Raw genomic sequence first — 25,521 nt, forward strand, 5'->3', positions numbered from 1 at the left:
TTACCATATTTTTCAATTTATTTGCAAAGCTGGCTTAACAAATATAGCATATCAATGGTTACTCTCCTGATGCATTAAATACATAGCTTTAAATTCTTTTTGCAAGTAAAAACAAAATTTTTTATTTGGCTCAACAAGCATTTATTGAGGATGTAATGAGGGGTCAGATTGTCTCTCTCCTTGAGGTGTCCTTTGTCCAGTAGGGGAAACAAACATTACAAAGCCATAGAAAATGCGAGGATAGAAGGAGACGCAGAGCTGCGGGGACAGTGATGTGGGCAGGGTAGGAGTAGAGACAAATGTCAATGCTACACAGAGGAAGCAATAGTATGGTTGAGACTTAGAAGTTTCAGTGTTGCCAGGGAGGAAGGGAAAATGGATAGTGTGAAAGAGATGAAAGAATGTGGTGTTTGTAGGGACCAGGGTACATCCCAGGACGGGTGTAAGGCAGCGAGAAATGGACCCCCTTTGACAGAATACAGAATGAATACTGGTGCTGTAATCTTACTTACTTCCCCATTGGCTGTTTACTCAGTTTTCACATATCTCTAGAAACAGTTTTATTTATAATCTGATTTTTTTTCTTGTTTACCCCTTTGTTACATGTAGAAATATCATCATGCTGGTCACTGATGAAACACATCAGGAAAAGTGAAAATACCTACTCTTTAATGTGCTTCTGTTTTAAGGCTTTTGCATCTATTAAAATCTTTCAGTGTCCATAGCATTGAAAAGATACCGTGGGTTCTATAAAACAAAGCATTACCTAAGAGGTAAAATGATAAATATTTGAAACTTTTGTTATTTTCTGTTGGTGAGTGATTTATTATAATTTTTTATAGTTGCCCTTCAAAATCCTGGAGGGAGGTGAGAACCCCATTTTGCAGGAGAAACTGAGGTAAGGCACTTTCCTTAGTCTCTGTGTGAGAGACTGGAGTATGCCAGGCAGGTTATTGTATTTCACTGTATCAGGTGTCTTAACCCCTCCTGACACTATTAAGTTTCAGGTTTTTTTAATAAATCTGAAAGGGTGAAGCATTTCGAGGCTTGTTCTCTGTAATAGAAACACATTACACGGTATTCACAGTGCTTGAACTGTATGGTCCTGCAGGAGCTGGGGCCGGACTCCTTCTACCACTGTTCAGTCTAGAAGGAGGACATGCAACATTGATTGTTCCTGAAGTATTGATTGTGGAGCTAAGCTGTATGTCTCAGAAGTCGGAGCACACGGTGTATGCATTGTTTTATAAGCACAATCATGTGCCTGAAGTGTCTTCACTGGATTCTTCTTGGATAAGAAGTATGCTGCTTCTCTTGTCCCAGCTGCTGCACTTGACAACACTGTATGAGCAAATAAGACATGTTAAAATTGTGACTAAGACAACACATAAATAATCAGTCTGTATTCCACCTTTTTGTAAACATGGCTTGTGATAAAGTGAAGTGTATTCATAGGATGGAGCCGTACTACAAAAGCCATACTTACAGAGTAGGTGGGAGCTGTGAACACCAGTACACCTGCTGGAAGAGAAAACTCACCAACAAAGGAACCGCAACCAAGATAACAATGGAAGAGGGTAAAGGAGGGAGTAGAAGACACACTGACCTCAATCCAGTACCAATCTGGAAATACAACTAAATGGTGGAGAAACTACCCAGAACAAACAACTGAACAAGAGCAAGAGAGAAGTTTCAAAATCTTGTACACATGGAAGAACCAGCTTCAACACAACCTGCCCACACCTGCACAACAGAATACAAGAGGTGGTGGACAGAATGACCCTCAGTTAACAAGCTGGAAGGAAATACCCACCAGAGAAAGACCCAACGACAATCAAAACCCAAAGACATAGAGAGCCAACATAAATGACAGCCCAAGACCAGTGAGCTCAGGAGATCAAGGACCTGCACCACTGAATCTCACAGGTCTTTTACCATAGAAGTTCACAGCAGAAATCCAGGGAGTCAGAACACATCAATTTAAGAAGCAAAGGCTAACAAGAAGAGTCTCACAAACAATAGGAAGACAAAGAAACAATGCCCAAATGAAAGGAAAGGGGGAAGCCTCAGAAAGAATGCTAAATGAAATGAAGAGGCAACTCAACTATCAGATATTGAGTTCAAAATAATGGTTATCAGGAAGCTCAATGAGCTCACAATGAACTACCAGAAACTACAGGGAACTCACTACAATGAACTCACTGAAAATAATATCAACATGAAAAAGAAAATAGAAACTATCAGCAAGGGCCAAGAGAAAATGAAGAATACACCTCTGAACTGAAGAACACAGTAGAAGGGATCAAAAGCAGGATCAATGAGGCAGAAGATCGGGTCAGTGAATTGGAGAACAAAATAGAAAAAAACTCCCAGAAAGAGCAAGAAAAGGAAAAGAGGCTCAGAAAGAACAAAGAGGGATTAAGAGAAATGCAAGACAATATGAAACGTGATAATATCCAAATAATAGGAATACCAGAAGGAGAAGAAAAGCAAGGGATAAAAAACCTGTTTGAAAAGTAATGATGGAAAACTTTCCTAAACTGATGAGAGAAAAAGTCACACAAATTCAGGAAACACAGAGAGTCCCAATCAAGAAGAACCCAAAGAGGCCCACTTTGAGACACATTATAATTAAAATAGCAAAATTCCAAGACAAAGAGAGAATCTAAAAGGCAGCAAGGGAGAAAAAGGAAGTAACATACAAGGAAGCCCCAGTAAGGCTAGCAATATTCCAAGTAATGAGAACCAGAGGCCTGCAACCAAGGCTACTTTACCCAGCAAGGCTCTCTATTGAGATGGAAGGCCAAATAAGGAGCTTCCCAGGCAAAAGAAGTCTAAAAGAATGCACCTCCACCAAATCAGCTCTGCAAGAGATGCTAAAGGGACTACTTTAAGAAAAGGAAGCAAGGGTGAGAGAAGAATACAGGTATGAAAAATGGCAATAAATAAGTACCTATCAATAATAACCTTAAACATAAATGGATTAAATGCTCTAATCAAAAGGCATAGAAGAGCTGAATGGATAAGAAAGCATGACTTACACATACAAGATACAAGAGTCTCTTGCTGTCTACAAGACACCCACCTTAGGACAAAAGACCTACACAGACTGAAAAGTGAAGGGCTAGAAACAAATTTTCCAAGCAAACAAAGAGAAAATAAGGCCAGGATAACAATACTCATATCAGACAAAATAGACTTCAAAAAAGGGGCCATAAAGAGAGACCCAGAAGGTCACGGCATAATACTTAAGAGAAGAATCCATCAGAAAGACATAAACATTGTAAATGTATATGCATGCAACATAGGAGTACCCAAATACATAAAGAAAATCTTAGAGGACTTCAAGAAAGATATTGACAATAACGCAATTGTAGTAGGGGATTTCTTACTCCACTGTCAAAAATGAATAGATCTTCCAAACAAAATATCAACAAAGATATTGAGATATTGAACAATGTCCAGGATCAAATGAACTTAACTCATATATATATAGAGAGAGCCATTCATCCCAAAGAAGAAAAATACATATTCTTTTTAAATGCACATGGAACACTTTAAAAAATAGACCACATGATGGGACACGAAAAAAGCCTCAGCAAATTAAAAAAAAATTGAAATCATACCAAGCATTTTCCCTGATCACAGGAACTGAAACTACAAACCAACCTCAAGGAAAAAACTCAAAACACTCAAACTCATGGACATTGAATAGCATGCTACTAAACAATGAATGGGTCAAGAATGAGATCAAGGAAGAAATCAAAAAGTTTCTGGAAACAAATGAAAATGAACTCACAACAACTCAAAACTTATGGGACATAGAAAAGGCAGTCCTGAGAGGGAAGTTCATAGTGATACAGGCCTACCAAAAAAAAAAAAAATAGAAACATTTCAAATAAACAACCTACACCTACAAGAACTCAAAGAACAAAAACAAAGACAGCAAAGATACAATTGACAAGCCTTTAAACAGGCTCATCAAAGAGAGAGAGAGAGAGAGAGGACTCAAATAAACACAATCAGAAATGAAAGAGGAGAGATTACAACTGATACCACAGAAATACAAAGGATTGTAAGAAATTGCTACAAAGAACTATGTCAAGAAATTTGAAAACCTAGGTGAAATGGACAAATTTCTAGAAAAATATAATCTTCCAAAACTCAATGAAGAAGCAGAAAGCCTGAACAGACCAATAACAGCAGATGAAATTGAAGCCATAATCAAAAAACTCCCAGCACACAAAGGGCCTGGACCAGATGGTTTCACAAGAGAATTCTACAAAGCATTGAAGGAAGAGCTAACCCCTATCCTTCACAGATTATTCCAAAAAAGCCAAGAAGATGGAAGACTCCCAAACTCTTTTTATGAAGCCAGTATCATCCTAATCCCCAAACCAGATAAAGATACAACAAAGAACAAAAACTTCAGGCCAATATTGCTGATGAACACATATGCTAAAATCCTCAACAAAGTATTGGCAAACTGCATCCAACAATACATTAAAAAGATCATACACCATGACCAAGTGGGATTCAGCCCAGGGATGCGAGGATGGTACAATATTCACAAATCAATAAATGTAATACCCCACATAAACAAAAGCAAAGACAAACAATCACATGACAATATCAATAGATGTGGAAAAAGCATTTGGTAAGGTAAAGCACCCATTTATGATAAAAACACTCAGCAAAGTGGGAACAGAGGGAGCATTCCTCAACATAATAAAGGCCATATATGAGAGACCTACAGCCAACACCATACTCAATGGGAAAAAAACTAAACTCTTTCCCACTAAGATCAGGAACAAGACAAGGTTGTCCACTTCTATTCAACATAGTATTGGAAGTCCTAGCCATAGCAATTAGACAAGAAAAGGAAATAAAAGGCATCCTTTTGGAAAAGCATCTTTTTGGAAAATATTGGAAAGGAGGAAACAAAACTGTCATTGTATACAGATGACATGATAGTGTACATGGAATATCCTATAGACTCCACCTAAAAGCTGCTCAACCTACTAAATGAATTTGGCAAAACAGTGGGATACAAAGTCAATATGCAGAAATCAAAGGCATTCTTGTATACCAACAATGAAACAGCAGAGGTAGAAATCAAGAAAAAAATCCCATTCAATATAGCAAAAAGAAAAATAAAATACCTAGGAATAAACCTAACCAAGGAGGTAAAAGATCTGTATGTAGAAAACTACACATCACTGAAGAAAAAAATTAAAGAAGACACAAATAAATGGAAACATATGCCATGTTCATGGATCAAAAGAATTAACATCACCAAAATGTCCATACTACCCAAAGCAATTTACAGATTCAATGCAATACCTATTGAAGTACCAATGGCATGTTTCATAGGTATAGAACAAACACTTCAAAAATTTATATGGAACCATAAACAACCCGAATAGCTGCTGCAATGTTGAGAAAGAAGAACAAAGTGGGAGGGATCACAATACCTGATCAAACTGTATTACAAGGCCACTGTAATCAAAACAGCCTGGTACTGGTATAAGAAGAGACACATAGACCAATGGAACAGAATGGAGATCCCAGAAATAAACCCAAGTCTATATGGTCAATTAATATTTGACAAAGCGGGCAGCAGCATAAAATGGAGTAAAAATAACCTCTTCAACAAATGGTGTTGGGAGAACTGGACAGCTACATGCAAAAAAATGAAACCTGAGCACCAATTTATACCATACAGAAAAATAAATTCAAGGTGGATAAAAGATTTAAATATAAGTTGTGAAACCATTAAAGCCCTAGAGGAGAAAATAGGCAGGAATATTCCATGCAGCAATATTTTCACTGAGATGTCTCCTAGAACAAGGAAAGAATAAACAAATGGGATCTCATCAAAATAAAATGCTTCTGCACAGCTAAAGAAAACAGCATTAAAATAAAAAGAGAACCAATCGTATGGAAAAACATATCTGCCAATAATACCTCAGACAAAGGTATGATCTCCCAAATATATAAAGAACTCACATGACTCCACTCTAAGAAGACAAGAAACTGAATTAAAAAATGGGCAAAGGACTTGAACAGACACTTCTCCAAGGAGGACATACAGAGGGTCCAGAGACATATGAAAAGATGCTCACTATCACTAGCTACCAGAGAGATGCAAATTAAAACCACAGTGAGATACCACCTCACACCGATCAGAATGACCATCATCATAAACAAAGCAACAAACCACAAATGTTGGAGAGGTTGTGGAGAAAAGGGAACCCTAGTGCACTCTTGATGGGAACGCAGACTGGTGCAACCACTATGAAAAACAGTATGGAATTTCCTCAAAAAACTAAAAAATGGTACTGCCTTTTGACCCAGCAATTCCACTGCTAGGATTATATCCTAAGAACTCTGAAACACCAGTCCAAAAGAACCTACGCACCCCAATGTTCATAGCAGTACAATTTGCAATAGCAAAGTGCTGGAAGCAACCTAGGTGCCCATCAGTAAATGAATGATCAAAAAACTATGGTACATTTAGCCCTGGCTGGCATAGCTCAGTGGATTGAGTGCGGACCTGCGAACCAGACGATTGTGGTTCGATTCCCAGTCAGGGCACATGCCTGGGTTGCAGGCCAGTTCCCAGCAGGGGACGCACAAGAGGCAACTGTACATTAATATTTCTCTCCCTCTCTCCTTCCCTTTCCCTCTAAAGATAAATAAAATCTTAAAACAAACAAACAAACAAAACTATGGTACATTTACACAATGGAATTCTAAGCAGCAGAAAGAAGGAAGGAGCTCCTACTTACTACAACAGCATGGATGGAAGGAACTGGACAGCATTATGCTCAGTGAAATAAGCCAGGTGGTGAGGGGCAAATACCATATGGTCTCACCTTTAACAGGAACTTAATCAATAAAACAAACAAGCAAGCAAAATACAACCAAAGACACTGAAATTGAGAACAGGCTGACAGTGACCAGAGGGGAGGGGATTATAGCGGGAAAGGGTGAAGGGTTTGCAGGAACAATTATAAAGGATACATGGACAATAACAAAGGCATGTGGAAACAGGGGAGGGAGGTGGAAGTGGCTGTGGTGGTAGGGTGGGGTCAGGGGAAAAGGCAGAAATCTGTACTTGAACAACAATAACAAATAGATTATTCATAGTAGGAACATACTGCTATTTTAGTCCAAAGGGCTCATTAACCATAGCATTCTGGAAAGAATGTAAAAACTGCATGAGTCCTTTTTCTCCCAGATCCCTAGAATATCCACTTGGCCCACTGTCTACTATGTATGGCCCACAAAGAATATTTGTGACTAAAGCTGTGGCTGAAGTTCACGCTTACCAGCTGTAATGGAAACTAGGACAAGAAGCCATCTGGAAATAATTAACATAGCATGTAATTTCAATTTTGAAAATATTGAACATGTCAGAGTTAAAAGATCTCAGAAGACCAACAACATTTACAATAGTAGAAAATTAGAAAGACAACTACCTTTTATCCAGTAGCACTAATTTTTCCAGTTATTAAAGTAATGTGTTCATAACAGAATATTTTTAAATATCTGAAGACTAAAATTAAAAGTATTCATTATTCTATTCCCCATGTAGGCAATTCTTATTAAAGTCATTTTTCATGATACGGACACACCATTTTATTTAACCATTATTGGACATTTTTGTCATTTAAAACATTTTTTATCATAAGAAACTTCTTTATATATAAATATTGATATTACTGATCATTTCCTTAGGGTAGGTTTCTAAAAGGAATCACTGGGTCAAATACTATGAACATTTTAAAAGCCTTTCATACATATTTATGAACTGCTTTCTGAAAATGAGAGTGCTGAATAACGTCACCACCAGCTGTGTACAAAGTTGATTGTCTGATTGTGTACTCACTAGCAGAGCACGTACCAATTCGATAGGTGAATACTCTCGTTTTAAAAAAATGATGCCTAGTAAAAATTATTTTCCATAAAAATTACAGAGGAACTATAAATAGTATTGCACTCTGTCTTATACAGACTGAAGTATCAGAGCTCTATTGGGATAATATGTACAGAGAACCCACTATAAATGAGACATGAGCTGACCCTCTAAGGCAGGGGTGTCAAACTCATTCTCACCAGGGCCACATCAGCCTTGTGGTTGCCTTCAAAGGGCTGAAATAATTTTAGGATGGTATAAATGTAACTACTCCTTAACTGTTAAGGAGTTGAAATTACATTTGGCCCTTTGAAGGCAACCGTGAGGCTGATGTGGCTCCCAGTGAAAATGGGTTTGACATCCATGCTCTAAGGAGTTCACAGTCCTGGGAGAGTGCCTACAGCCTGTATAGGTAGGTCCTGTCCTCCTGACTCACAGCCACCTCTCACAGTGCTGAGGAGAAGGCAGCCTGAAGACCATGCCCACCTTCTTCTCCTGAGGCATCAGGGCTGTGCTATCACATGGGGAATGGGCCACAGCCAGTGGAGACAGGGAATGAGCTCTCAGCTCAAGGCACTGGCCCCAAGAATGTGTCAAATATACTGCTTGGGCACTTCAGCAACCACTTACCTAATAACTTATGCTTTTTGTTAATTGAAAGGCAAAGGGTGAAATAACCATTTCTCTTATGTTTATGCTTCTGCTCTATCTTTTCATTCTATATACTGTTCATCAAAAGCATTTTGTACTTTGTATTTATTTGGATACTGACAATTAAAAAGGGAGTCACTAAACAAGACAACTCTAGAAAGAGAATTCCTAATGGTCATTGCCTGCTATTTGCTCTTTTCATTCATCTAAGAATCCATATTAAAGTATATCGTCTTACAGTAGTCTTTGGGCCAGCAAAGGATATTATACTCTAGGAAACCATAGTTTGGATATATATGTGTATATATATATATTTTAAGATGCTAATTTCTTAAAAGATTTTATTTATTTATCTTTAGAGAGGAAGGGAAGGAGAGAAGGAGAGAAATATCAATGTATGGTTGCCTGTCGTGAGTCCCCTGCTGGGAACTGGCCTGCAACCCAGGCATGTGCCCTGACTGGGACTCGAACCGTGATCATGTGGTTCGCAGGCCCGAGCTCAATCCACTGAGCTACACCAGCCAGGGCTTAAGATGCTAATTTTATTTTATTTTTTTAAAAGTCCTCACCTGAGGATATTTATTGATTTTAGAGAGAGAGGAAGTAGGGAAGTGAGAGACAGAGAAAGGGAAAGATGTGAGGGAGAAACATTGGGAGGAGGGATCAAGATGGAAGCAGAGGCAGAAAGGCATCCCTCCCTCGCACAACCAAAAGGGGAAAACAACTAATTTAAAAACAAAGAACAATGAGAACTGCCAGAGAAATATTTGCATAGAAATCCAACAACCAAGGAATTGAAGAAACATTCAACCAGAGGTAGGAAGGGCAGAGATGGGCAGCAAGGTGGAGAGGACGAGGTGAGGAGGCAGGTGGAGGACCATGTTGGCAATCCCACATTCGCTCAAAGATGGTCTGGGGGAAAGCAGGGAAGCTAGATGGACCCTGGAACCCTGAGTTTCAGTGCGAGCAACTAAGGACTCTAAACCACATTTTGAGGAAAACATCTGTGGGGATTTTGGAGACAGGAGAAACTCCCAGCCTCACAGGAGAGTACGTTGGAAACACCCACAGGGTCCTAAAACGAGCACAAATTCACCTGCCCAAAAATTAGCACCTAAAGGGCACAAACCTCTTGTGGGAAGCAAGGGAAGTGACAGAAAGTGGGATGAGAAAAGAGCAAGCAAGATTGTTCCCTCTCTGACCCCTCCCCCACATACAGCACCACAAAGCAGCAATGAGGGTTGCTCTGCCCTGGCAAACACCTAAGACTCTACCTATTACATGTAACAGGTGCGCTGACACAAAGAAATACAGCCCAAATGAAAGAAGAGATCAAAGCTCCAGAAAAAGAGCTAAGTGACAAGGAGCTAGCCAACCTATCAGATGCAAAGTTCAAAACACTGGTAATCAGGATGCTCACAGAATTGGTTGAGCTCAGTTGCAAAATGAAGAAAGAAACAAAGGCTACACAAAGTGAATTAAAGAAAAACATACAGGGAACCCACAACTATCAACAACTAAACCTAAAAAATAAAAACTAAGGAAAGAACTAGAACAGGAACAGAATCGTGGAAATGGAGATCACATGGAGGGTTATCATTGGGGAGGAGGAGGGGGAAGATGGGAGGAAAGGTACAGAGAATAAGAAGCAGAATAGGTAGGCCACAAAATAGTCAGGGGGAGGTTAAGAACAGTATAGGAAATGGAGAAGCCAGAGAACTTATGTGTACAACCCATGGACATGAACTGGTAAGGGTGGGGAGTATAGGGAGGAAGAGAGTAAAGGGTAGGAAAAAAATTGGGACAACTGTAATAGCATAATCAATAAAATATACTTAAAAATGAAACATCAATTGGTTGCCTCCTGTATAAACCCCAACTGGGAATTGAACCCACAACCCTTTGCTGTACCAGGTGATGCTCCAACCAGGGGAGCTTTTGGTGCTAATCTAATCAATTGTTCATATTTTAAAAGACTGGAGCAACTTCTCAGAATCTCTCTCTGACCCACTCTTTCTCCTCGTTCTCATCAGCCATGTCACTGCCTCTTTTTTCCTAAGTCTCCAAAATTATTGAAAGATGTCTTCATGTCCAAATTTCTTGAGAAAAGTACATTCTGAAGCCACACTTCAACAAATCTATGCAATTTTATTGGTGAGATTAGGAAATTCATTTAATTAATTGTCCTTTCACAAAATGATTAAAACTAAGTACATACCATAGACTGATCACTGGAATTAGTAACAGACCAGCAGACAGCAGAAAGGCAAAGCCTGGGTACCACGCAACAGTTGCTGAATAAATTCCATTAAAGGTAGAAACTGCAGTGACTCCACCAAGTGTTTCTAAGAAAGCAATACTCGCAAACAGGGTCCCTATTTGGGGTTGGGGTACAGGGGGAAAAAAAGAAAAGGCTGAGTTACACAGCAACAAACAAGAATGAACTGTTATTCATCAAAAAGAACAAACATGGGGGCGCAGCTTGGTGAGTGAAAACTATTCCTTCAAAATTTCTGAGAAGTCAGTTATCCATTTTGTGGGTGAAGAAACTGACGTGAAGAGTTGTCCTTCGACTTGACATGAGAGATGCTGAAAACACAATACTGTTGGCCTTAAACAGCATGGGGAGGGATTAAGGGCACTGACCTCCTTTCCCCCTACGGTCGAAAATTACACTTGTTCTTCGGTGCCCTTGGACCACTGGGTCCAGGGCCCCTGGAGATACCCGCATCTGCAGATGCTCAAGTCCCTTACACACAGTGCCCTAGGATAATGCGTAGTGGTTCCAATGACAATAGGATAAAGCTAAAAATGGTCACAATTCACAATAGGGAATTCCAAAATGTAAATTAAACATTTTAAAATGTCAGTACATTAAACAATATGAAGTGACTTTTTAAAAGCCTTTATAAATTAAATAAAAATATGAGCAAGAATAAACTATGCATCCTGACAAGTCTATTTTAACTCTAAGTCAGATAGATTTTTTTCTTTTTCCCATGAACAGCATGAAATACAAATCACAAACCATAAAATTCACCCTTTCAAACTGTACAGTTCCATGGCTCTTAGTATGTTCACAGAGCCAGGCAACCATCACTACTAATTTTAGGACATTTTTATCACCCCAAAAAGAAACTCTGTACCCATCACTCCCTTTCTCCCCAGCCTCCGGAAAACACTAATCTAATTTCTGCCTCTATTGATTTGCCTTGTTTGAACATTTCATATAAATGGAATCATATTTGTATGATAATATGTGGCTTTTGTGACTGGCTTCTTTCATTTAGTGTAATGACTTCAAGGTTCATGTTGTAGCATGTGTCAGTACTTTACCTTTTATTGACAAATAATATTCCATTGCAAAGGCATACCACATTTTGTTTATTCATTCATCAGTTCAGAAACATTTGCATTGGTTTCACTTTTTGGCTATTATAAATAATGCTGCCGTGAACATCTATGCACACAATTTTGTGTTGGACATGTGTTTTCATTTCTCATGGTACATACCTAGGAATGGAACTGCTGAGTCATAAGGTAACTATTTAACTTTCTGAGGAGCTACCAAACTGTCTTGGAAAATGGCTATATCACTTTACACTCCCATCAGCTGTGTATGAGGGTTCCAATTTCTCCACATCCTCACCAATGCTATCCTTTTCATTTTAGCCATCCAGTGGTTTTGATTCACATTTTCTTGATGCCTAATGATGCTGAGCATTTTTTTCATGTGTTTATTGGCCATTTGTATATCTTCTTTGGAGAAGTATCTATTCAAATACTTTGCCCACTTTTCAGTTGTCTTTTTGCTGTTGAATTTTATGAATTCTTATATATACTGGATATAAGTTCCTTATCAAAACATGATTTGCAAATACATTCTCCCATTCTGTGGGTTGTCTTTTCACTTTCTTGATGGTGAATAAAAGTTTTTGATTAAAGTCTAATTTAACTATTTTTTTCTTTTATTGTTGTGCTTTTAGTGTCATAACCACTGCATGATTCAAGAAAGCAAGTAGATTTTTATTTTATTTTATTTTATTTTTTAATTTCTTTTTCTAGATTTTATTTATTTATCTTTAGAGGGGAAAGGAAGGAGAGAGAGAGAGAGAAATATCAATGTATGGTTGCCTCTGGTGTGTCCCCTGCCGGGAACTGACCTGCAGCCCAGGCATGTGCCCTGACTGGGAATCGAACCACGATCGTGTGGTTTGCAGGCCCAGGCTCAATCCACTGAGCTACGACAGCCAGGGCGCAAGTAGATTTTTACAAACTATACTTACAAATTTTTAAATTCCTAAGTGGTTTTCCATTTACCATCATATAATCTGTAAATAGCTGTGTAAATATATGACTCTATCTTATGAGTGGAAAAGAATTGAGAAATATATTTTTTAATTTATTGAATTACACAGTGTTGCCCAGTGTTGACTAAACTGCCATAAATAGAAAAGCCTGACTGTGAATTATTCATAAACAATTAATGTGAACATTTGCACCAGCCTAAGACATGAAACAAAGGAAAACTCCAAAGTTCAATAGTATTCAGGTGTTACAAAGGACAACTCCATATACCTGATACTTAACTAGTCACTAGTTCTACTAGAAATTTAACTTTCATTTTCCTTTTGTACTGATTATTTGCTGTCCTCCCCCTTCAACTGTGTTCTCTCCCTGCCCTGCTTAAAAGTTATAATTCTGACTAACAAACTGTTAACTAAGATACGTTCTGTTTTTTTTACTCTGGAAAACACACCTTTGTAATGCTTTGGAAGGTCAGACATGAATTTAGAATTCTCGGACTTGTGAGAACCCCCTGTAGGAACCTGACCGTGCTGGCCTTCCGTCTCCAGGCTGCAGCGCACCACGTGTCCCACCTCTCACTCCATCCTGCTCAGAAAGGGCCCTTCACACATGGTTGGGGATACCCTGCTCTGCAATTCCAAGGCTAGGCCAGGTCTCCTATAAAAAGTCACTGCTTGGCTACCCCTTTGGCCTCGAGGTGAGCACACTGGGCTCATAGTCCTCCTTCAGAAGAAAGGAAGAAGGAAGGAAGAAGGAAGAAGGGAGTCCAGGTACGCTCTGGGTACCTGGACTCCCATAATTCCCACCCAAACCAAAGGAAGAAGATCATGCAGGCATCACTGGACATGATCCCAGAGCTGTTTGGGTGGGAATTATGGGAGTCCAGGTACCCAGAGCGTAGTCTAAAAGGGGAGAAGTATTGTGGGCTCCCAGAGGGCATATCTGCCTGGCCTTGAGGTCTCCTCTCCTGTTGGGGCAGGGCCTGGCCAGAGCAGGCCTCCTAAAACATGTGGCCCTGGGCAGGGGCTCCCTTGTCTGAAGAGAAGCCTCTTCCTAACACAGAACTGACCACTTAATTCAAAAGGAGTCTGTGCAGATAAAGCGCTGTGGATTCTCTGAAGAAGCAAACACTGATTTGAGCAGTATAGGTTGCAGATTCATTATAGTCCTTATGCAAATTCAACTTACCTTGTTCAGAAGAACGAACCACTTTTGACATCATGGACCGCAGAACAGAGAGCGGCACAATGGTGAAGAGGAAGGGCAGCCTGACTGTAGGAGACAGTTGGGAATCAGAAAACTAACAGACAACTTTAAATGTAAAAGACTTTCTCTCTAAATATTTTTTTTCTATAAGCATCCTAAGTGATGGTGTCTAAAATTGAATGAAAGGTAGGATTCTATAGAATGAGTTAAGATAGACTCAAGACAGGTCAGTTTAAGGCCAGCTTACTCTTATATTCTTAATTCCAGCACTAAGAACACGCGTTAGTGGAAGTTTTTGGTCCAGATGTGCCAACTGGGATTGATGGGCTATTTCCCTAATTATTGTAGTAACCTCTCGTGTAGTTTTTTTCTGTGTGTTTTTTATTTTTGACTTTTCAGACTTTTTAACACTTTCAGATTTTTAACACTTTTAGTGTTAGCATTCTTTCAGTGACCAATTTGCCATAAAGAAGGTTTCTCTTAAATGTATTCAATGAGTATGAATTTTTTCCAAATTTGTACTATATACTTTATATAACTGTTTTCAATTTTTTACAGGAGTTAGGCTTAGAAGCATTTTAAGAAACACTCAGTCTGGTGAAAGCTATTGTGAAGAACTGATTCACAAGAAGGATGTTCCTCAAAACAATTTTTTGGAAAATATGTACATTCGGAAAACTGTGGTTATTCCAAATGTGGTTATTATGTAAAATATTTTTTTAAAGCAGATTGGTTCTCAGCTTCTGGCAAACTAGCTGTTAACAAATTACCTTTAATTGAATTAGAATGCATTCAACAGAAAATTTTATATTAACGTTTCTCACCCAAAAGACTAAATTCATTTTACATAAACCTCATGCACAGTTACTTTTAAGACTACATGTGTCACTCACCTAAAAGCATCATCAGCGTTGTTCTGGCAAAAGCAGTCAAAGCCATTCCCACCATGGTGGTTAAAATTCCAATGAGGGCCATATAGACGTCTTCCATACAGTAAGAAAAAAACCATATTCCCAGGAAACTACTCAAAAAGGAGACACTACTCAAAGCTGACCCATAACCTATAAGAACTTCATCCCAGCAGAGCGGTGAATCCAATTCATAGAGGATAAAAATGGGGGAAGCTCCAATTATCACAAAAAAATAAGTGAACATTGTGAAAAGTAACAAACAGAGCAAAGACCGTCGCTCACCGGAAGCACTTTTAAAAAGCATGTAAGTTTGGTAAAATAGGTTTTTAAAGCCTTCACGACATGATATGGAAACAATCTGAGATGAAGACTCCTCCACTGAATCACCAAGAAAAAATAAAATATAAATCAAGTTAACAGTGAGAACTATAGTAACAATGAAAAAGGACCACTGAAAACCTAATTCTCTAATAAAATAGCCAGAAGACAGTCCTGTTAATCCAGTAACAATCCCGAGTAGGAAGTCAACGATAGCTATTCGAATTGTTTTTTGCTTCTCTTCTTTACATTGATCAACTATGTAAGCACAACAGGCACCAAAAAATGTGGTAGAATTGCCAAAAAGGGCCCCAATGAAGGTGGATGCAATCAAAAGCTGGAAGGGAAAGGCAAAATAGGAAAGCAAACAGAGCCAGATGCTGGTGGCAAGAGCACCGGCTGAAGTCAAAATCAAAGGGAACTTTCGTCCGTGGTGGTCACTGAGGGACAGAAGCATGAACGTGGACACTAAGCCAGGAATTAATCCACTTAAGTCCATTTGCAGATTAAAAAAAGACACTTTTTTCTGAACTTCCTGCAAAGAAATAAAAAGAAGACCATGTGTTTACAGAGGTGTGTACAAAGCACATAGAGACAGCATGATGTGTACTACATGTCGCCGGAAGGTCAGGGATGGGAAATCTGGTGTATGGGTTCACACAGCTTAAACTTTCATCCAGTTCACAAAGCAAATGTCAAATGGCGATACCATCATCAATGCTCAGTCATAGAATTCAAGTTCCGAGGTGGGCACTTTAACCCGTAAAAGTAAAAATCTGTGTATCAATGTGTGTCTGTTTCACACAGGAGACCCACAGACTTCAAGGCCTTGGGGACTGGCCAGGCACTGACTTCTCTTTCTTGTACGGACAGTTAGCACTGCGAGACCAGATCGCTCTTCCAACACCAGAGCAACATCCTTTCCCATGGCATGTCTTTCTCTCTAGGCTGAAGGGGAGTGAATATCATGTGTGTCGCATTTGATAGATGTTCTTTAGGAAGCACTCTGATGTCCTTTTTGCACGTATTTCCACAAATAGATTAGGGAGAAACATTCCTTTATTTACAAAAAATGAAGATAAACCCAAATAGGAGATTTGCACTGACTAAAAATGGGAAAGTGAGGTAAACTGAGGAATGAGATAAACTCAGCTCCCCTTAGGACCTAACCAGCTATGCACACACACAGACTGGTAGCGTAACCACTGTTACACTAGTGATTTGACAGAAAAAAATGGGGTGATATTAGAAGCATTTCCTGCTTGCCACTTCTCTGTATTTTCCAAATTTTTAAAAAATATTTTATTTATTTATCTTTAGAGGGGAAGGGAAGGAAAGAAGGAGAGAAATATCAATGTATGTTTGCCTCTGCCAAGGACACACAATATATTGTGTGTCCCCTGCCGGGAACTGGCCTGCAACCCAGGCATGTGCCCTGACTGGGAATCGAACCACGATCCTCTGGTTTGCAGGCCCGTGCTCAATCCACTGAGCCACACCAGCCAGGGCTGTATTTTCCAAATTTTATATAAGGAGTATGTGCCATTTTTATAATGGGGGTTACTAAGCTCATTAAAAAAAGATCCATTCATGTAATATTTAGAAAGCATCCTAAACAACTGATGAGCCACAAAATTATCAATTACTGAATTAATGCTTTCTTTTTTTTTAATAGTGAGCCCATTTCTATTTTTATACGATCATGCAATTCAAACAATTCCATGTGGCCAGAAAATGTTCTCATTACTCAGCCTGAAAACTTAGCCATCTTGGTTCTGGCCTTTCCCTTTGCCTCACCTGTGCCCCACCCACACAGTGCATTCTGCCACCCCATGTTCCTCAGGCCCCTTTCTTTCTTTACAGTCCCACGGAGTGACAGCGGAGTGACAACTCTCATTCATCTTCCCCTGGACCACCCTGGCATCTGATGGTCTCTTTATCCAATTCCATAAGCAGGGCCAGTCCTCTCACCTCGCAGACCATAGACACGCTATCCTCACACCTCTCACCTGCCTAGAAGCTTCAGTATCTCCCCACTGCCTGCTAGAGAGTGTTGACACTCCTTAGTCTGGTGAGAAGGCCACCAAGAAGTGGTCCAACCTCACTTTCCAGCATTGTCCCTGCTTGCTCCCAAATACTAAGTTCCAGGCACAGTCCAACCCGGATTTTCCTGAACAGTCCAGATGGATGTAGTCTCCCTTTCTTCTGGACCTTTCCACACAACGACTGCCCTTCCCCAGCTGTACTTCTTGGCACAATGATTAAGATTGGTGGCAGAGGAATGTGATTCAAATCCAGCCGGTCAGAATGATCTTCACAGCAATTCTCACGATCTTTACAAACGCACTTCAGTTCCTGTTGTTACTCCTTTGCTCAGAATCCCCTAGTGGCTGTCCTCACAGTGGAATACATCCCATTCCTTGTGGTGGTGGCGGTGGCGGGAGCACGGGCAGCCCCAAACGGTGACTTCTTTGATTTCATCTTCACTTCCTCCTTCCTCTCGCCCCCTCAAACATGCCATGCGTATTTGCTTTTGCATTGGCTGTCCCCTCCCCCTGACTGTCTCACAGCTCATTTCCTCAATTCAAATGTCACCTCCTTAGAGGGCCTACTAGGACACATCTCTTAATTCAAAGCAATTCCACTAACCCCATCCAGTGCTCTATTCCCTCTGGGGCCAGGACATGTTTTAACCGATCTGCTCATTGTGTGCCTCCTCCACTATAACCCACGCTCCAGGAGGGCTGGAACCTTAATTTCCTTACCACAGTACTGCTGCCTTCTAGAACAGTGCTTGTCACAGAGTAGACACTCAATATTGACTGAATGAATAATCAAGAAAAATATGACTGGAACTTGCTGGCACAGCTAGCAGACACAAGTGACCCTGACCAAATTATTTCTATAAAAGCTTCTGTCTCGGACAAGGGAGGATCACAACAATCCCTACCTTGCAGGCTGTTTGTTTGTAAGAGTTAAATTAAAGTACATATAATGTGCTGGCACAAGGTCCTAGTACGTGGTCAGTGCTCACTCAGTTTTAGCCATTTTATATCTGTAAGATCAGACTTCTTGAGCACGTCTTTGTATCTGCCACAGATATAGTAGCCATCAGATACATATTTGTTGAATAAATCAATGAAACAGTTATATTTTAATCAACTTGTCAAAAGACATTCTGTTTGGGGTTCCCCCTTCCATTTCCCCACTCCACCTGAGTCCTGACTTCTCCTTTCTCTTTGCTGTCATCCCTACCCAAGCTTTCACAGGCGACACTCCTCGTCTCTAGCCTATGTTTTAAAATACAGTTTTTAATAAATTTAAAGCATGCTTCAAACATGAGTCAGAGTTAAGACATAAGTTGTGTGTGTACCTTTTAAACCTTGGAGAAGTACAATAATATAATATATAAGGCTAAATGGGAGAAATCAGAGTTTTAAAAAGTGCTATTTTCTCCCTGACACTGGACAGAATGACAATGTACTGAGATAGGGAAAAAGTAAGGAAAGTAATGGCAATTTTAAAGGAGTCACAATTTCATAGGCCAAAATGTTTGCACTAATTCCAACTAAATGGAAGATATGCCTTTTCTGCTGATAACAAGGGATTATATTAGTTATTAAAAGTTTATATACAAATTGTTGAGTAAGAACAACTTTGTGATCTGTTGGGAACCCTAGGTTGTCCCCTCCAATAGCAAAATCCATGTCTTGAAAGTTGTCTGAATGGACCCCCATGATGAATTGAACTTCAAAATGAACCATTTAGCAAGCAAAGGAGGGAGTGGAAAGGGGATTAGAAATTCCTTCCTCCACAAAAGTCAACAAACAGGCCTAGAATTTTCTACCTCTTTACCCTTAGCCCAGGGTTTCCTTCCCACAGCCTCCCAATTTCGTTCAGAGGTCCTTTAGAGATTGATCTCTTTGCCAGGGGGAAGTGTTGGTGGACCTCATTGTCACAGGGCTCAGAAAAGTTGAAGATTTGAAAAATAGGTTAGATCAATATTTATTTACGGGAATATATATGTATATGTGTGTCTTTATATATTAGATCTCATCCCTAAATGGGTGGAAAATAGGACTTCCATCCAGATTTTTAAATGTTAAATATAAATGAAAGAGCTCAGTTTACTCTTACAGCTCTTTCTTGAAGTTCACGATGTTTTCATTCCAGTACATGTACATGTATATATACTTGTTATATAGGAATGATAAAGAAATAAGCTATAACAGCAAGAAGCTCAACACATTATTGGATTATGCACCCTTTTTACACACTGTTGACCTTTTAGGGGAATGGCAAGAAAAATTTGAGCTGGAGCAATCATTCATTCATCTGTTCATTCAGCCAGGAACCGACCCTGTCTGTAACAGGAACAGGCCACACGCTGCTACACTTCTTTCAGTGAGCAAGTGGCCAGAATCCACCCAGCAGAGCCGGGTGTTGAGACAGAAGCTCAGGAAAGAGGGACATTTGTGTTTTGGATTTGAAAAGAAGAGAGTATTGTCTGAGAAGCTGCACAGGCACAGTATCCAGAAAAGGGGCCAACAAGAAGGGCTGATGGTGGCTGCCGAGAAGCAAAACTGTCCCTCCATCCTAAGGAGCAAAAGGGAAGAGGCTGCCATGGCCTGCCCTCACTGACAGTGGGGGTGGGGCTGGTCTCCAGTTCCCAAGTCTGAGAAGATGCACCTGTGGCCTCAGAGCACCAACGTTAAGGGGAGGGATTTAGGGCAGTACGTTCTCTTGGATATTAATCCAAGTGAGAAACAATAAATGAAATGATAGTCAATTAACTTTAAAATCTGGCAAAAATGCGCAAAATGAGACCACTGCTCCAGGCAGCAGGGGCTTTCAGCAGCTGGGTCAGGACACAGGTGAAGCCAACACTCAACTCATCACCTGCACAAGTCACAGAGGCCACCAAGGGGGCTGGACCCAGGCTTGTCTTCCCTCACTCTGACAAGGGAAGGGCAGCCAACTTTTCCAATGTTCCAGTTCTCTCCTCCTCCTTCCCTCCACTGCTCCCAGGGGTGTGGTGAGCCTAATAAACCTTCTCACTCCCAGGAAATGACATACAGATCATAGGAGAATAACCATGAGGTAATACCTTGGCCTTTCTATTTTTATGACCTCACTCTAGGCTAGAGCCTTGGTGTCTACATGACTGTCCAGAAATGATCAGTGCCACAAAAATCTCTCCCATGGAAATGAGAAAGTGAGAAATGAGTTAACAGTGGGGGCTGTGCCAAACAGCCAGGACTCACCCCCAAAAGGTGTGCCTGACATCTGGGGGAACCCCTCAGGAAGGGCTAGAGCAGGGATGTCAAACTCATTTTCACCAAGGGCCACATCAGCCTGGTGGCTGCCTTCAAAGGTTCAAATGTAATTTTAGGACTGTACAAATGTAACTACTCCTTAACTAGGGGCGAGGAGCTTGGCACTGCCGCCAGGTAGAAACAAGGTGTTGGGCTGGATAAAACCAGGCAGAGGGCTGCATTCCAGCCCATAGGCCTTGTGTTTGCCACCTGTGGGCTGGGGCCTCCCTGCCAGGGCACTTTGCTGTTTCTCCAGTGCTCAGACCCCTCCCCCAGTCACACCTGGGCTCCCTTCCTCTGAGAAGACAACCTCAGTGCCGGCAGGCAGGATGGATTCATGTAAACTCTTCTCATCAGTTGACTGGGGAGGCAGCACCGCCCTTGGCCATCACAAAATATCTTCAAGAGGAAGAGTTTAAAGTTTGTAAATGTGGCCTTTTTTTTTCTGAGGCATTGTTGGGGGTGGGAAGCCAAATCTGGATGCCATGTCCTTTGCATGTGGACACTGGTAGACTTGGTTAAAAATTGCCTGAAGGGGCAGGACAGTGGTGATGGACCTCTGGTTTTAAATTAATAAAAATTGGCGGAGGAGAGGAAGAAGAAAAGACTTTGTAATATCTGGCTAAATATTTTCAGTGTCCTCAGAGCAAAATGACTGCTTTCCACTCCAGATGTCCCCCTACACAGGAGTCAAAGCTGACTTGATAAAACCAAGCAATGAATGGCCAGGGCTGTCCCACCTCCCACCCCATGACAGAGGCTGGCCCCACAGTCTTTGGTGATGACACCAGGCGGGAGCTGGGAGGAAGGGAACAAAAGAAAGGCAGAAGCACCACGCTTTGCCCCAGCACTGTCCACAGAACATTCATTGGTCCTGGCCTTGGTACACAATCAGCCTTTTGGGGGGTTGGGAGGGGGATGGAGGAAGGAGAGAGTCACAGAAGAGATGAGACTGCTCTGAAAGTTTCTGAGAGAAAGAGGAAGAGTCAGAAAAGGGATGTTTTTAAGGGGCAGAGGCAGATGAAAGGTGTCCGGAAACTTCAAACAGGAGGAGAACCAAAGACAGGCACTTTGGTTTAGGGTTTAGGAGTTTCACCAAGACCCTTGAAGGGTCAATGTAAGGTGCGTGTCATGTTCTCTTTCATTTAAAACCCTGTTACACTTTCCTTTTTCTTATGTTTTCTGTGTATTTTAATTTCTTACCTCCTGGAATTCAAAAATAGGGCTGCTTTTGTTTTTCTCACACTCAGAAATATTGCTCTCAGGCGCAATACTGTAGTTGCCTGTTTCTTCCCATATCCTCCTGTACACGTACTGTGTCGTCAGGGGGGAGATCAAGGTCATGGCAAACGTGCTCAGGCAAATGGCAGGTTCCACGAGGAAAATCTTCATAGTGCCTGGGTAGGTAGCTGAGTTCCACAAAAAAAAGAAAAAAGAAACAATGACTTGCATTCTTCTTCTGGAGGCTTGAATTTCAGTGACGGGAAAGTTAGAGGAATTTTGTGGCGTAAACAAGCGAACTAGGGGACAGAAAGCAGTAAGCACTAAAAATGAGTTAGCGTCTGCGCTGGAATAGGGCGCTCGGTAAACCTGAGGCTGTCAGACTTCAACTTAAAGAGCAGGACTTGGGAGGGCTTACACCGCCTTTAAGACAACGCCATAAAATACTAAGTTGTTACCCATTTTGGTGACTCAGTGATCACACCATTGTTCCTGTGTGGGTCGCCGCCAGCGGGATTTCCTAAGCAGAACAGCGAGGTTGCCCGGGGACGCGGAGGCTGCGCCACTGTTTGTTACTGTCTTCTGGCTGCTCATTAACATCGGACGGAAGGGGGCCTTTTAGAAAGCAGCTCCCAACGTTCAAGGGGCCGGTTTGGTTTTGTTTTGACTCACCCCACTGTTAGTCTTCCTGCACCTGGGGTCCCTCGGGTGTGCTCTGCGCTCCTCCCCGCCTCCCGAGCAGCCGGCGTCCCGAGGCGCGGGCCGCCAGAACCGGAGAGCAACCTCCGTGGAACTGGATCCGAGGCACCTGCCGGCCCTTATCTGACGACAAAGCGAGGAAAGGGCGCTTCCTCGTCCACAGCGACCAGGGCGACGGTTCCCTGGTCCGCTCCCCGGCAGACCTTCGGCGGCACAGCCCCGGGAACTCCAGGAGGCGAGAGTGTAGCAGACCCTGCGCAGGGAGCCCACGGTGCGGCCAGGTAGGGCCTCGCGCTGATTCAGCCCCGCCGCCCGCCGAGGGGCGGGGCCGCCGGGGTGCGGGTGGGGCCGCCGCAGCTGTCACCGTAGCCCCGGTTCCTCTGCGATTGGCCCCCGTGATTGGTCCACCCAGACGTCGCTCTGCGCAGCGCCAGAGCCCAGAGGCCTAGGCCTGGGGCTGGCAGCGCTGCGGGCGCTAGCCCCGGCGCCGCGGTCTTCGAACGAGTGCGGGTCCGTGATGTGTTTCACAGAAGCACACGGTCGATCTGTTGCAAAAGTAGCGTATTCGCCCTGCTGGTCCTGGTTGCATTCCGGGGGGCCGGGCAAAGGCCCTAAGAAGAAAGGCGGAGGAGGGGGATGGGGTAGGGTACACCGGGGGCAGGAGATACAGTGCTCCTGGCAGAGTTAGCCTTCGCCTGGAATGTGCTCACTGGCTCTTCCTGGTGTGTAAACCTGGGCGAATTATTTCATCTCTGTGAATCTCCATTTTTCTCTCCATCCAGGGGTGGTCATATACCCTTTCCAGCCCTGGAGCACTAGAGGGACTGCACGTGGGTTCCGGTAAGCCCACCTGAACATACCCCGACTGTGACCAAGCCGGGTTTATTATGTCTTGCAGCTCGTAGTGAGGAGGAATGCATTCATGGGAAACCATGGAGTATCGCGGTAGAGTTTACAATTTACTATGGAATTGGGGTTTATGTTCTGTGGTTTTGAGAAGGGCTAAAAAAAAGCAAAGCCTGCACTGGATCGGATGGTATTAGGAGGTGGGGAAAGTTCATGTCTGGGTGTCTTAAAAAGTCGTATTTAGAAGGAGTGAAGACTAGATGGAGGCAAAGCCACTATTGTTCAGAAGCAGCCTTCATAGTCATTTTTGGTCATTTTTGTGGTTTAGGTAATGTTCATAATCTGTCTCTGTTAGAACAAGATTATGGAGTGGTCTTGTTTTTGATAAGATACAGAATGAGTGAAATGCCTTAGATTTGAATCCTAATTACTACTCATCAACTTGTAACATTGGAATTGCAGCTGAACTTACTTCTCAACTTCTTCAGACCAGCATTGTAAAGCCTTTACTATGAGTCTGAAACCATGGAGTGTGGATGTTGGAAAGAAGATATGAAATTATGAAGAAGATGCAGCTTCCTAGGAAAACAGGTAATATTTTTAAATTGCAGCACATATTCAGAGTAGGCTGGGACAACGAGACCATCTGACTCTGCCCAGGAAGAGCTTGCCTGGAAGGGAGAGGTAGAGGTCTGACTACCCCTGAGAACACAGGAAGAACTAAAATAATCAATGCAAAAATGCCTCTGAGGATTGTAAGGCACTGTGTAATGGAGACTACTATCATGAGAACAAACCAGGTTTGTGCTAGCCAAAGCCACTTCCCAAGTGTCTCCCCTGGTTTAGACCCTCCTGTTCACTCTCTTCACTGTTGGGAGTGCAGTGACCACTTGAGGTGTTTGGCCACTGAAAAATTAAGAATGTCAGCATCAGACCCTGAATCTCAATACCTTAAAATAGTAAGTCTTTTTTATCTCTTGAGCTGCCTGTCCATCTCCGGATACTGGAAGGCTTTACTCCCAACCACTTTCACTCGTGGACACAGATTAATGGAACCATCATCTGAATAGTACGCTGGCATGGGGGTAGAGAGAGAAGAATGTGATGGATCTGACACCAGCTTTTCAAGGCTTCCCCTAGAAATGATAGGTCCACTCCTGCTCACATTCAATTTACCACAGCAAGTCACAGGACCTTGTGGAGAAGCTCACTCCTATCAGGTGCTCAGAAGGAGAAGGAAGTATCAGTAAATAGCTTTAAGGACCTCTTTGTCCCCAACCAGGACTTCTCATGAAAGTCCATAGAAAGAAAAGGGCTCTGGAAGATGTTCTTTCTTATGGGCAGTAAGAATTAGTATCTGATAGTAGGGTAAGTGGAGGCAGTCCGGCTTTTAACCCAGGTAGCTAAGGGGAACACCCAGTGTTCCCACAGCCTTGGAGGGGCCTGATAACTAGGGTTCTCACAGCCTTAAGACTGGGTCCAATAAATTGTTTCCATAACATGAAGTGGGCTCACATGCACAGAATTATGTTATGTTATATTATGTTCTGGCAGTTTTCCAGCTTTGTTCCCCTCTCGTACTTAAACAGGTAGGGACTCCCTGCTGGGGGCGATGATGACGAGAGACATGCTGGGGAGCAGGAGACACAACATGAGACGTGCAGACACAGCTTGCAGCATGTGTGGCTTGCCCACCCATGAATAAAGGCATGCCAGACATCCCAACGACTCCATGAATATTTTTCCATCTGCACAAACAGCATGGACCTACCTCGCCTTGAAGGGTGGCAACACACTGATATACTTCCAGGCTTCTCAGTTCCTGCTCTTCCACAAATGCAAAAAGCCAGGCCTTCTTAATTTATTTCAATGCATAGCTCCACGTGATAATCATCTTTCCTTCCCACCCCAAATCATACGAGTCGGTCTGGAAACAGTTCAGCCATTGTTAATATAACAAGAATGGTTTGTGCAACATCAATGTAACCTGGCAGCCAGGAAGAGTGGACTGGAATACACATGTGTGAACCATAAAGACTTTGCTGTACTAGTAGGTGGGGGAGGTAGACAATGGTGAGTGAGCATGTGTACTGTGTGGCCATTGCATTCAAAATGACTGAGCAAG

The 25,521-nt window shown here is 41.9% G+C and overlaps 1 protein-coding gene and 1 long non-coding RNA gene across 2 annotated transcripts; one reads left to right on the forward strand and one right to left on the reverse strand.

Annotated features, from left to right (window-relative positions):
- Nucleotides 1–22,631, reverse strand: SLC46A3 (solute carrier family 46 member 3). Its single transcript, XM_037058897.1, has 6 exons — nucleotides 22,524–22,631; nucleotides 21,834–22,039; nucleotides 14,980–15,850; nucleotides 14,069–14,152; nucleotides 10,791–10,947; nucleotides 1–1,341 (listed from the first exon to the last, which is right to left on the reverse strand). The coding sequence occupies exons 2-6, from the start codon at nucleotides 22,020–22,022 to the stop codon at nucleotides 1,257–1,259; spliced, it is 1,386 nt and encodes a 461-aa protein (XP_036914792.1). The 5' UTR covers nucleotides 22,023–22,039; nucleotides 22,524–22,631; the 3' UTR covers nucleotides 1–1,256.
- Nucleotides 22,632–22,893: 262 nt separating this feature from the next.
- Nucleotides 22,894–25,521, forward strand: LOC118995811 (uncharacterized). Its single transcript, XR_005068364.1, has 3 exons — nucleotides 22,894–23,106; nucleotides 23,333–23,987; nucleotides 24,986–25,521. It is a non-coding gene; the product is annotated as an uncharacterized LOC118995811 (long non-coding RNA).

This window comes from Sturnira hondurensis, unplaced genomic scaffold (genome assembly GCF_014824575.4).
Source record: "Sturnira hondurensis isolate 20B ecotype Veracruz unplaced genomic scaffold, ASM1482457v3 Scaffold0010428, whole genome shotgun sequence".
NCBI lineage: Eukaryota > Metazoa > Chordata > Mammalia > Chiroptera > Phyllostomidae > Sturnira > Sturnira hondurensis.